Consider the following 13,032-nt stretch of genomic DNA (forward strand, 5'->3'; position numbering starts at 1 on the left):
AGATTGAATAAATTGGTATTTAAGAGATGCGGTAGTCTGCCGTTCCTTATTTGGCCAAGATACCTGTGAGCAAGGGCGCAAGACGCCAGAAACGCGTAAGGACTGTAACTCTTGGCAGAGAATTTCTGTGCATTGGCTGTTTAGGAGCAGAGCTGCCTGGCGGAAATAAAGCAATACACAAGGTGTTGGCTCTCCAAAGTTTGGTGCTTCTTGTTTGGATGTTAATTGCGGCCTGCCCGGGTCGCGGAAGAGCCCCCCGCGTATACAGCGGTGTCCAGCTGGTTATCGAACTCAGCAAGATGGAGCTTTGTGTTTTCTGCAACCAAGGAGCAATAACAGCTCTGCCCAAACCGCTGACAGACTCGAGAAACCTACGAAGGTAATTCAAATTCAAAGATGGAACCAAGCAGCCGTAATGACGAAAGATTTACCTTGTCAAAAGAACTCTAAATACCATAATGCAATGAGCGGACACGCCCAGGTGGCGAGATTGAATACATTGGTATTTAAGAGATGCGGTAGTCTGCCGTTCCTTATTTGGCCAAGATACCTGTGAGCAAGGGCGCAAGACGCCAGAAACGCGTAAGGACTGTAACTCTTGGCAGAGAATTTCTGTGCATTGGCTGTTTAGGAGCAGAGCTGCCTGGCGGAAATAAAGCAATACACAAGGTGTTGGCTCTCCAAAGTTTGGTGCTTCTTGTTTGGATGTTAATTGCGGCCTGCCCGGGTCGCGGAAGAGCCCCCCGCGTATACAGCGGTGTCCAGCTGGTTATCGAACTCAGCAAGATGGAGCTTTGTGTTTTCTGCAACCAAGGAGCAATAACAGCTCTGCCCAAACAGCTGACAGACTTGAGAAACCTACGAAGGTAATTCAAATTCAAAGATGGAACCAAGCAGCCGTAATGACGAAAGATTTACCTTGTCAAAAGAACTCTAAATACCATAATGCAATGAGCGGACACGCCCAGGTGGCGAGATTGAATAAATTGGTATTTAAGAGATGCGGTAGTCTGCCGTTCCTTATTTGGCCAAGATACCTGTGAGCAAGGGCGCAAGACGCCAGAAACGCGTAAGGACTGTAACTCTTGGCAGAGAATTTCTGTGCATTGGCTGTTTAGGAGCAGAGCTGCCTGGCGGAAATAAAGCAATACACAAGGTGTTGGCTCTCCAAAGTTTGGTGCTTCTTGTTTGGATGTTAATTGCGGCCTGCCCGGGTCGCGGAAGAGCCCCGCGCGTATACAGCGGTGTCCAGCTGGTTATCGAACTCAGCAAGATGGAGCTTTGTGTTTTCTGCAACCAAGGAGCAATAACAGCTCTGCCCAAACCGCTGACAGACTCGAGAAACCTACGAAGGTAATTCAAATTCAAAGATGGAACCAAGCAGCCGTAATGACGAAAGATTTACCTTGTCAAAAGAACTCTAAATACCATAATGCAATGAGCGGACACGCCCAGGTGGCGAGATTGAATAAATTGGTATTTAAGAGATGCGGTAGTCTGCCGTTCCTTATTTGGCCAAGATACCTGTGAGCAAGGGCGCAAGACGCCAGAAACGCGTAAGGACTGTAACTCTTGGCAGAGAATTTCTGTGCATTGGCTGTTTAGGAGCAGAGCTGCCTGGCGGAAATAAAGCAATACACAAGGTGTTGGCTCTCCAAAGTTTGGTGCTTCTTGTTTGGATATATATATATATATATATATATACACACACACACACACACCCACACATACAATAAGTAATCTATACAATGGTTCTACATTGCCATCTTGAGGTGCTGGTGACATTTGCAAACCGCTCGGCCTTCGACCTCATGGTTATGTTGTTGTTGGAGAAGGTCACATTCAGTCTGTGTCGGACAAATTGCTATCTTACTACCCGTTGTAGTTACTTTCTTTTGTTGAATATTATAGAGATTTTTGGTGTTAAGACAATAGAGACTGTATAATATAGTGTATAAGTTTCCACTTTTATGTTTTTTCTCTCCAAATGATTTGCTATGAATGGCCTACAGCTAAAGGGTCTGTATTTTCATCTGGTCATGATTTAAAGGAGCTAGCTTCAGCTGAATGCAAAGAGCACCAAACTAGAATATTTTCTGCCTGTGCTGAGGTGAGTGAATATGTTGTTTATGTTATTATCAGTAAATCCTACCAGACAGTAACAAAATTGAGGTGAAAATAAAACATATTGTGTGTCTTTATATTCTTTTATACTGTGTGTGTATGTATTCTTAAAATGTGAAAACATTTCAATTGTAAAGTATTACCATTGAGACACCTGTGTCCACTGTATAAATTTGTGTACACTTAATAGCCTCCAACTGTCTACTTGCTAAATTAATGCTTCCGTTTTTTTTTGTTTGGTTTTGCTTTGAGTGTCGGTCACATCGTGTGTTGTTATTGTTGTAAACAATTTACAGACCAAACACCAAGTTGACTTAAAATAAGTTTCTTTTGCTTACCATCATTGTATTGGTCATGGGCATTGGTTATATTATTTCGCCTCCTACTGTGCTTCCAGTGCAAAGTGTTATATACTTGAGAAACTGTTTACATCTCAAACTCCAATGAATCATCACACTTTGTGTCACATTCAACTCTTCCTCTCACACAGGCATGCTATACCCAATGCTGTCCTTTTTCACTGTGGTGCATCTTTTGGGACGAAAATGTCCCTCGCATGGTGATGGACGTGCACCCCTACCCTGAGCGCCCTAACTGTACTCATGTCTGTATCCCTAATACTGATTTTTGTGTTGTCATAGGCAAACAGCCATAATGTGTGTGAGCCATAATGTAGGACTGTCTCATGGATTGTGGTCTGGTTGAATTGGGAGGGTTTCCCAAAGTCTTACCCTCCTATAGGTAGGAGGCTACTGACTACCAGGATTCAAGCAGCATAAGCCCGGTGGTAGCAGCATAAGGTGTAGTGAACAGTAGGAGGGAACAGGTCCGTTTTACCTGTCCCTTGAATGAGGCCTACAAGCTCACTCATTTAAAGTTTGGCTGCTGTGTGCTTAACTCGCCCTTGAACTGAATCGTTTAGAGGTGTAGTGTTGCGCAGTGCATGTGTGAGCCACATGTGCTGGATGTAAGTGTGCCTGTCAATGGTACCATGCAGGGATACTGCAGTGCTTGCATGTTAAATGCTTGGGCTGGGTTTATGTGTGGCTGTACTGCAATGCATAAAGAATGTAGTGCTGTGCAGTGTGTGTAGCTTTCATGCATGTGCTGGGTGTGTTTATGCAATACATGGAGGGTTGTAATACTGTGCAGTGTGTATATGCTGTACTTATATTCTGGGTGTAGGTGTGCCTATGAATGGTACAGCACATTAAAGACTCTTGGTTCCACTTTAGGAGACCCAGGGCTCCATGGCGAAACACGAGGGGAGGAGGTAAAGGAATCACCCCTGACATATTTGTGTATTGCTACATTCCTGAAAGCTGGGTGGGGCACACTGGAGGAAGGGAAAACCAGGCTCTCCCGTACACTGCAGTGGGTGCTCTGATTCATAAAGGGGTCACAAGGAAGGGGACTGGGGTTATCTCAGCAAGGAGATGGTTTTGAATAGAGAATACAAAAGAGTAGGGCTAAAGCCCTGGGGGGAACCATTTAGTACACCTTTCACTGCAGCTGATATTAAGGTGTCGGCCTCTAGTCACTCCCATGGCCTGTGTTGTTGGCCTATCTGATTTGGAGTAGCTGCTGCTGTTACAGACTGCTTTTGAGAAGTACGAAGAACCCAGGAGAGGTAACTTCCAAGGAATGCAGACCCCCAACATAAACTTGACAACACAAAAATTGTCAACTGTCAAGCAGCCCCTCTGGCTGTGCGAGGTGGAGAAGCTCTGCAAGACTTCTGCCTGTGACCAAAAGGGTGGACTAAGGGCTGACTGTGAGGCTTTGTTGTATGGATGTGCGATTTAATACCATAAATTATTCTCATACTCACCAAGAATGTGACATGACTTGCATGATCACTGACTTTGATCATGATCACACCTGATGAATCTGAGCGGATTGCACTACAGTAATACAGGTAAAGACTTTCTTTCACACACACTTTCGTGAACGTGATAGAAATGGTTGCATGCTGCTATAAACTCCGAACAAGTGCATGGTCGCAATAAAAACATCTAGCTAGTTGTACGAGGTTTATGGTGCACTGAAAACACATGTTTCAGCAAACTCTGCATCTGCTCTAATAATTTATGTTATTCTAAAATATGATGTATGTCTCTCTTACTTCTACTTCACGTATACTAGTTTGGGTGTAAATTGTAAGTTACGAATCCACTACACTTGCACACATCTTAGTGAGTGTGGTTAACTTAACTGGTCTAGGGTTGTCTCCGGCCCTGAGAGCACTGGTCCTGAAGAAAGCCACCTTGCATTCATTGATTGGCTAAAACATGTAGACCATTTCTGGATGTGTGAGATCATTTTTTCTCTTTCACATCCACCATTGTTTTTAATCCTACCACAGGAACTCACTATTAAATTTATCCTGATTAGGAAGGGCATCCTGGAGGCACTAAATTCACTTTGTCACTAAGAAAAATCCTGCTTTGCTGTAATCGGGCGTCACAGCAAACCTAGGAGGCTTCGGTGGGGACCCGATCATGAAGCATGCCACCAACTAGGTTGGTGGGCGAGGATCTTTAAAAAACCTAGTGAATTTCTCGAGAGGCTACTGAATGTACACTGGATGCGAGTTTAATAATACGGTATTCAGCTCGTTCTTGTTGTTTGCTGCAAGTATTTAGGTGAGAAGGCCGAGCAATTTTGATTCTCACTCTCTTTTCTGATTAGTGTATTAAGGCCGCGCACAGTTGTGAGAGTTAATTAGTACACACCCCTCCCTATTAATAGGAAATAAGAGTCATTGCAGAGAAGCAGGGTCTAACCTTTATAGAAGAGGACATAAACTTAATTCCATCAGGCCCACCACTACTCGCGGACCTTAATATAGCACAGAATAATTCCCAAATCAAAGATTGGGACAGCCTGAGTGGATAAAAAAGGATCAGATTAGGACCGTTCTGCATGGCGTAATCTTAACAGAGTAGTTAAGATCCAATATGACCTCACAAGGCTTGATTCTGACAAATGCGCCCCGGATCTTCCTGGAAGATGCCACTTTCAGGGGAGACTGGGCACAAATTGCATGGCACTATACTATGGATTAGATTATTCTGATCATAACAGCTAAGAGACTCCCAGATGCCATGTTAATTGAGATGTTAAGACAACTATCACTGCATTTAAGAACAAACTTGATGAGATCAATAAAGAAACTAGGGAATATAAGGAGTATTTGACACAATCAAAAATAAATATGTTTCAAAAAGACCTCAAAAGATTTTCATAAACAAGGACCTACCTTTGTGTAGATCCAGCTTATACCCCTTCAGAAAGACACAGGAATCCATCAGATTTCTTAGATAAGAATTCATCAGGCACAGGCAGTGGGTCCAGTGGGGACAGTTCAAAGGGTAAACAGAAAGGGGGAACCAGGTTCCAACAGTGGCCACTACAATGACAGAACTATCCATTTCAGGGTCCAGTGTGATTCCTAGCACAGTTTAATCTACCACAACCCCACCCTATGTTTGGCTGAAGTACTCCTTTTCAACAAGACCCACCACCCTCTTTCCCCCTGAATCAGAGGTTTCCTTTTTTAGTGAGAGGGAGGAGATGCTAAGGCAAAAGACGGGGGGACCAGGTACATTGGGAGGAGAACAACACTGGAATGAATACCAGGAGCAGATCCAAAGAACCCCAACCACGGACCAGCACAAGCATGGAATTGTAACAAAATTATCCTCACGTAAACTCTAAGATACTGAGGTGAATTTCCTTAATAAAGGACAAGGGTTTGTACCCACAGCGCACTTGAATGAGTTCCGATTCCAATGTTAACTGTCAGAGTTTTTTAGAAAGTTAAAACTAAAAGCTTTCTTTGAAAACTGAACCCTTTGAGGATACTGGCATGAGAAGTGACACTTCCCTAAAAAATAAATTGATCTTCTGCCCTCCTACGACTGCAATGCCTGTGGAGTTGCTCACATTTGAACAAGATGTATTCAATGAGATAGAAAACGTTTAAGAAAAAGGACACTACCGCAATTTGAGTAATGATGATCTCCAATCTGATCAAACCATTGTCATTAAATAAGCTGACAAAGGGGGAGGTGTGGTTTTACAGGATAAGGACGACTACACAGCCGAGTGCAGACGACTACTGGACGATGCAAAGAACTACAGGCCTCCATCTGATGACCCTTCTATGGAACTCAAGACCAGGATCTCCAATCTTGTGAAGAGGCAGAGTCTAATGCCTACATCTCTAAACAATAAGCGGATTTCTTTTGCATTAAAAAGCTAGGACTCCTTATTTCTATACACTCCCCAAGACCCACAAGGACAGGACCCCACCACCAGGATGTCCAGTCTTGTCAGGGATAGGTTCCCTCCTTGAAACTTTGTCACACTTTTGTGACGACTTCTTAAAACCCCTGATGCAAAGTACCTGGATATAGAAAGCCTCTATACCAGCCGCTCTCAGGATGAGACCATAAGGGTAATCAAGAACATCCTAGATGAAACTACCTTGGAGTAAAACACTCCACTGGATTTCCTGTTGTATTGTGCACAACTGGCTCTAAAGGAGAATTGTTTTAGGAATGTGAGGGCAGACTTTATCTAAAGATATACATAGCATCCATTGGGAGCACCTTTTCCTGTAGTGTGAAAACTAACAATTCTTTCAATAGATCTTCATAGTTCTTGAAATGTTACATCAATGACCTTCTGATGATTTGGGACGGACAGGGAGACTCCCTTAAACAGTTTTTGGAATGGCTCAATGTTTGTGACGCAAATTTAATATTTATCCATACCATGGGTAATAGAACTATTAACTTCTTGGATGTCCCGATCTTTGCTGAAGATGGTAAACTACAAACAAAGACCTAATACAAACCATCAGCAAATAAAACTTTATTGAAGTTTGACCACTTTCACCCCAGGGCTCTGTGGGAGAATTTACTGTATGGACAGTTTTTAAGACTCAGAAGGAATTGCAGCAGAGTGGAAGACTACCATGTCCAGGTGACGGTCCTCTCAGAAAAACTAAAGGACCGAGATTATCCAGAAAAAAATCATCAGGTTTACCAGGAAACGAGCCCACCACCAAAACAGAGATGCCCTTATCGAAGATTCCCATAGGAGGGACACAATGGTGCCTTTAATATGTGTCACAACTTATAGCATTATATCAAACCAATTGACCAAAATAATCTATAAACATTGGCGCATTTTACAATCCGGCAACCTCAAATGGGAAAACCCTTGTTCTCATTTAAGAGGCTAGGGGCTTGAAAGACAATTTAGTTTCAACCCGCCCAAAGAAAAAAAAACTATAAACACCGAACTAATATGATGTTGAACATCTGTGGCCCGCCCAATGTGACAGGGCCCTACACTTGTGGGAACTGCAGCATTTGGCATTTTACCAGCAATAGGAAGACTCGGAACCTCGAACCTAACTTGACCTGGATTTTTTAAAAAAAACCTTCATAACTGTAACTCTGTCAATGTAATGTACATGATAATGTGCCCTTGCCAGCTGTCCTACATAGGCATAACCAGCAGAAAAATCAAGTACAGGATCTGCGAACACCACAGCAATGTTAGATGTAAACACAATACTACAAAAATAATGGATCATTTCCTTAAGAAAGTCCACACAACTAATGACTTATGCTGGGTCATAATTGAACAACTTGAGCCTAATCAAAATGACCTCCGGAACCGTCTTTTTGAAAAGGAGCAGAGATTGATTTATCGTTTGTCAATACATCAAAGTGGATTAAATGATCACATACCATAGAATGCTATCACCTTGGGTTAACCCAATTCTTGTTCTTTTCACAGATACCCTCCACTGATAAGCCAAGAATGATTTTCTCCCTTAGTTTTAAAGAAAATTTTGCTTCGTTTATGGGTATTTTTGGAGACTATCACACTAGGATATCTATACACATTATGATTGATATTCCTTTCAACTGATCACACATTGACACTGTACAACATCACAATTCGCAAGGTGAAAAATGGACTTCTACTGCCTGGAAGATCATGCGGTTCATTCACCTAGATTTTTTAGTGTATACTACGATGAACCGACACAACTGACGTATGCTGGATTTGCTTTATTTCCAAGCACTCAAAGGGTTAACATAGGGGGCCTGTCAACTCTGACCAATTGAGTCAGGGGCCTGTATGTCATGACGTTACTACGCGCTGAGGCACTGAGTCATAGGAACGCCAGCACTGCTACTTAGACTGTGATGGATTTGCCTCATTTCCAAGCACCCAAAGAATTAACATAAGGGGACCCTCAACACTGACCAATTGAGTCAGGTGCTCGCACGTCATGACATCACCACTCACTGGGATGCTGAGTCACGGTAACTCCAGCACTTATACTTATACTCTTGCGGCCGGGACCACATAATCTCCAGGATCCCAGTTGGTAATTAGGCAGGTGGAAGACCTTGATGAAGTAAGTGGGCACGAGGGAGGACTCTCAAGTGACCATAACGTTCTTTGAATACTGCCATGGCTGCCAGTTAACACAGAATGTTCTGACCCTGACGGTTTGTCGATACTCTTAAATTTTCTCTGAACAGAGTGTGACAATGGGCACCGCCTCCGTACGGGATCCATGTTGCATGAATTATCTGATGTACAAGTTACATACCTTCAATAATATATTATCATCTGGTAGAGACTCTATGTAGCTGCAGATTCCATACCTCTGAATTTCCCAGGCGTCCGGCTGGATCTGGAAACTTTTGCTCGAGCAATACCCCTTGCACGTGCTGTCGGGTGGCTCCATTCCACTTCGCTTGCCGTCATCAGCGTCATTAGCATCGGTTATGACGTCGCAGTCACCTATATAGGTGCCACCCAGGCGCGTGGACATCAGTTCTATTCTTTCTGCGCCAGTTAAGCGCTGATCCGGGAAGAGCTACACCTCTGTTGCTTTTCAACATTGTTTCCATTGTGTGTGAAGATGTCTTCGAGGAAGACCGGTTTTAAACCATGCGGTTCCTGTCAATGCATGATGTTATTAACTGACTTCCACCTCGCCTGTCTCTGTCTTGAGTGCGACCACTGCTCGAAGTCGTGCTCGGACTGTTGGGCTATGGCTCCTAAGGTTTTGCAAGAGCAGGCTATGAAGCTCCTTATAACCCGGCAGTCGACACTTTACAGCGAGACTCCATGAAGGTCCCGGTCCCGATTAAAGCAGAGGAGGTCCCAGGACTCCTCCCAGAGCCTCAAGTCTTCTTCATCTCACTCAAGGTCATCGGGACAGAAACTCATGGAAGAGGCACAAAAAGAAGAAGTCCAAGTAGCCTTCATCTTCCCCTCGACTGTTGTCAATCAATGATGGTAAGGAGCACCGGTGCTCTAGGTGCTCTAGGTATGGTTCTGCGGAGCCGGAGACAGGGTCGAGTTCACGCCTCCCTCCTTTTCGGGGAGCCAGAGTGACCCCCGCTCAAATGAAAGATTTTTCCAAGGTCCTGCACTGCATATTTTAGTCGGCCGCCCCCGCTGGTGAGCCCTTGGGGCCCGAAGGGTTCAGAATGGAACCCATCCACCGGCCACGGTGCCAGTGGGGCCCCAGGGATCCAATCCGGGATGCTGCTGGTTGTGCCATCGTGACCTATCCTGGCGTCTGACCCGAAGTCGGTGCCTTCAGGGCTGCTGTTGCCCCCGGCGATTCCAGCCCCATCCTTATCCCAGACGACACGGAGTTGGAACGGCGTCACTCGATGCCGATTCCAACATCGATAGAACCCTATGTTGTTTCCTGAACATTTTGATGATGTTGTAGGTTTGAGAGGGGTCTATGGACCCTTTAGAACACCAGGATGTTTCTGCAGAGCGGATGGACTGGTATGAGATACTTGGGGAGGCCAGTGGACTGAACACTTCCCCAGATACTGGCAAGCTCTCTCCGCCAATTGTGGCTACAGAGGAGGCATCTTATGCCATGGTATTGATGACAGCAGCTGAGGTCCTCGGACTTGTGTTGCTCTCTGTTCAGGTCAGGATTAATCTCCTGACCGAAGTGCTTCAGCCTGGGGCTTCCACCTCTGTACCCCTTTGGCCCTTCAATGAGGCACTTACTGACGTCTTTCCAGGCACATGGACCAAGCCTAGCACAGGGGCTCCTGTGAATAGGACCGTTGCATGCCGCCACCGCCCGGCTCTGGGTGACCCAAAGTTCCTCAGCCAACATAACATCCCTGAAAGCTTGGTGCTGCAGGCTTCTACCTCCCAGGGCATGTTCCCTTCCGCCACTCCGGATAGGGAATCCAAGAGGCTGGAAACACTTGGAAAGAAGATATTTTCTTCCTCCAGCCTGGCATTGCCGTTGGTGAATACTGCATGCTTGTTGGCCTGTTTCCCAAACCCTAGTGCGGTTCAAGGACTCTTGAGCTACGGCCAGATGTTTGGGGCTCTTTTCTACACCTTGTGGCCAGTCTAGCTTTCGTCTCTTTCATGGCAATGGAAGGGGGTACCAGGTGTGTCTGCCCTATCCCAGCCACTGTCCTGCGCAGACTTCCCAAGTTGTTCATTCCATCCAAGGAATGGAAGTCAGAAGTCGTCAGTCACCCTGCCCTCGGCAGCCGCAGCCTCCAAGCAATCCTATTCTCACTCTGCAAGACCACACCACTTCAGTTGGTGGAAGAACCCATCATCATCTCCCCCAGGGAGGTCCATAACATCGGGCAAGTGGGTCTTGCAGCTCATTCAGGAGGGCTATTCTCTGCCTTTCCTGTCTTTTCCTTCTCCGATTCTGCCAACTCAAGAACGGCTGGCGGAGGATCATTTAAAGAGGAAGTTACAGCTGTCTTAGCCAAGGGAGCTATAGAGAGGGACCTGGATTCAGAAGTAGCAGTAGCTGTTATTCCCGCTATGTTCTGAGTCTGAAAAATAAAAAGGGTTGCGGCCTATTTTAAATCTTCGGACCGTCAATCTCTTCCTCAAGAAGGACAAGTTCAAAATGCCTACTTAGGCTCAGGTCTTGTCTGTGCTAGACCAATAACACTTGATGGTAGCGTTGGACCTGCAAGATGCATATTTTTACATCTTTTTACATCCTCATCCTGCTGGGCCACAGGCAATACCTGCGTTTCAGGGAAGGCCACGAGGACTTTCAGTTTACCGTGCTCCCCATCGGCCTTGCTAGTGCTCCTCAGGTGTCCACCAAGGTGATGGCCATGGTCGCAGCTCATCTGCGCAGGTTAGGGATGTCAGTGTTCCCCTTCCTCGACGACTGGCTGTTGAAGGCATCCTCGCCCGAGGCTGTCATCTCCCGCCTTCAGACTACAGCGAACCTCCTGCATTCGCTGGTGTTCTCCATAAACATACCTGACTCCTTCTCAGACGCATCCTATCATCGGGGCTGCTCTGGACACAGTGCAGTTTCGGGCCTAACTTCCTGAGAAGTCAGGTGATGATTTGTATGTTTCAGCCTCTATCCTGGATTTCGTTGAGACTAACTAAGGCTTTTGAGCCCCATGTCCTCGTGCATCCTGTTGGTAAAGCATGCCAGGCGGTGTATGCGGGCTCTGCAGTGGGACCTGAAGTTCCAGTGGGCACAGCATCGGGGAAATCTCAGCGATGCGGTCCAGATCTCGGAAGGAACTTCGAGAGATCTGCAGTTGTTGTTGACGAACCACAATTGGGTCAATAGCAGACCCCTCTCCCTTCCCCAACCAGATCTCACAGTCATGACAGATGAGTCACTTTGGGATGGAGCGACCATCTGGGAGAGGTGGAGATCAGGGGCAATTGGCCTCCGGCAGTGTTGAAGCCCTGGCCTGGTTGAGGGCGGGTCTCCCTTTTCAATGCACCAGGCAGATAATTGACCCGGAGGGAAGATTAGTGGTGGTCTCGGGCGGTTAGATGACAGGGACATAACGATTGGGTGTTTGTATACCCCTAACATATAACAACCTGTATTTTCTGTCGCAGCTTTCACAGACACAGGCTTCGGCACTGACCGAATCGGTGCTACTGGGAGGCGACTTTAATTGTGTAACTGACGTTAGATTGGATCGCTATCACCCTCCGCTCCCCAATGCTCCTATACATAGAGTTGCGGAGGCCCGACGCAATTGGCAGCAGAGATGGGTGTTGATTTATACCTGGAGGTCCCAACATCCCGGGGATAGGGATTATTCCTTCTTCTAAGCTCTGCATGAACTTCATGTTCGTCTGGATGCTATCTTGTGTTCTCTGGATGTGCATGGGGGTTCAGGACGAGTAAATTCCTGACCAGAACGGTCTCTGATCACAACCCGCTGCTGCTGACCCTGGAGTGGTCCTGTGATCAACCCAAAATACCTGTCTGGCGCCCGAGGCACTGGAAGACTAGGTCTTTCATGCTACAGTGGGTACTGCTATAGATCACAGTTTTTTAGACGACGCTAATACGGCGTCAATCCTGCTTATAGAATGGGATGCTTTTAAGACTGTCATTAGAGGACGCTGCAGAGGTGGTGGGGACACAGAAGGTTCTCTTGCAGAGTGTACAGAGGGTGGAACAGCAACTCCGTGAAGTGGAGAAAGAAAGACAGGAGAGAGTAGATAAACAAGCAGAACTCCTGGAGGCTAGAGAAGCAATGTCAGCCCAGGTAGAGCGACTGCGTTGTTTCGACTTGAACATTTTTATAACGTGGGCCCATACTGAGAGAGACAAATCTGGGCACTACTGGCTTGACTGGCTAATCCGGCGAGAAGCAGGACCGCGATACTGGAGCTCCAAGGGCGGGGACTACGAGAGCTATTATAGACAGCGAGATATTAACACCCAGTTTCTGGAATAATATACTGACTTATATCAGCAGACTGGCCCCAGTAGATGAAGAGATAGCTAGGTTCATGGGAGAAGTGGAGCGTCCAAGTTTGGATAGAGAGGCGGCAGAAGTTCTGGGCAGAGACGTA

The 13,032-nt window shown here is 46.0% G+C and overlaps 1 protein-coding gene across 1 annotated transcript in view; it reads left to right on the top strand.

Moving 5' to 3' along the window:
• Positions 1 to 13,032, top strand: part of ECHDC3 (enoyl-CoA hydratase domain containing 3) — a 162,119-nt gene that overhangs the window by 56,823 nt on the left and 92,264 nt on the right. Inside the window, exon 3 of the mRNA XM_085652857.1 lies at positions 2,013 to 2,110. Coding sequence (XP_085508983.1) covers positions 2,013 to 2,110 — 98 coding nt within the window. The remainder of the gene's footprint in view (positions 1 to 2,012; positions 2,111 to 13,032) is intronic.

Source organism: Triturus cristatus, chromosome 4_1 (genome assembly GCF_964204655.1).
Source record: "Triturus cristatus chromosome 4_1, aTriCri1.1, whole genome shotgun sequence".
Taxonomy (NCBI): domain Eukaryota; kingdom Metazoa; phylum Chordata; class Amphibia; order Caudata; family Salamandridae; genus Triturus; species Triturus cristatus.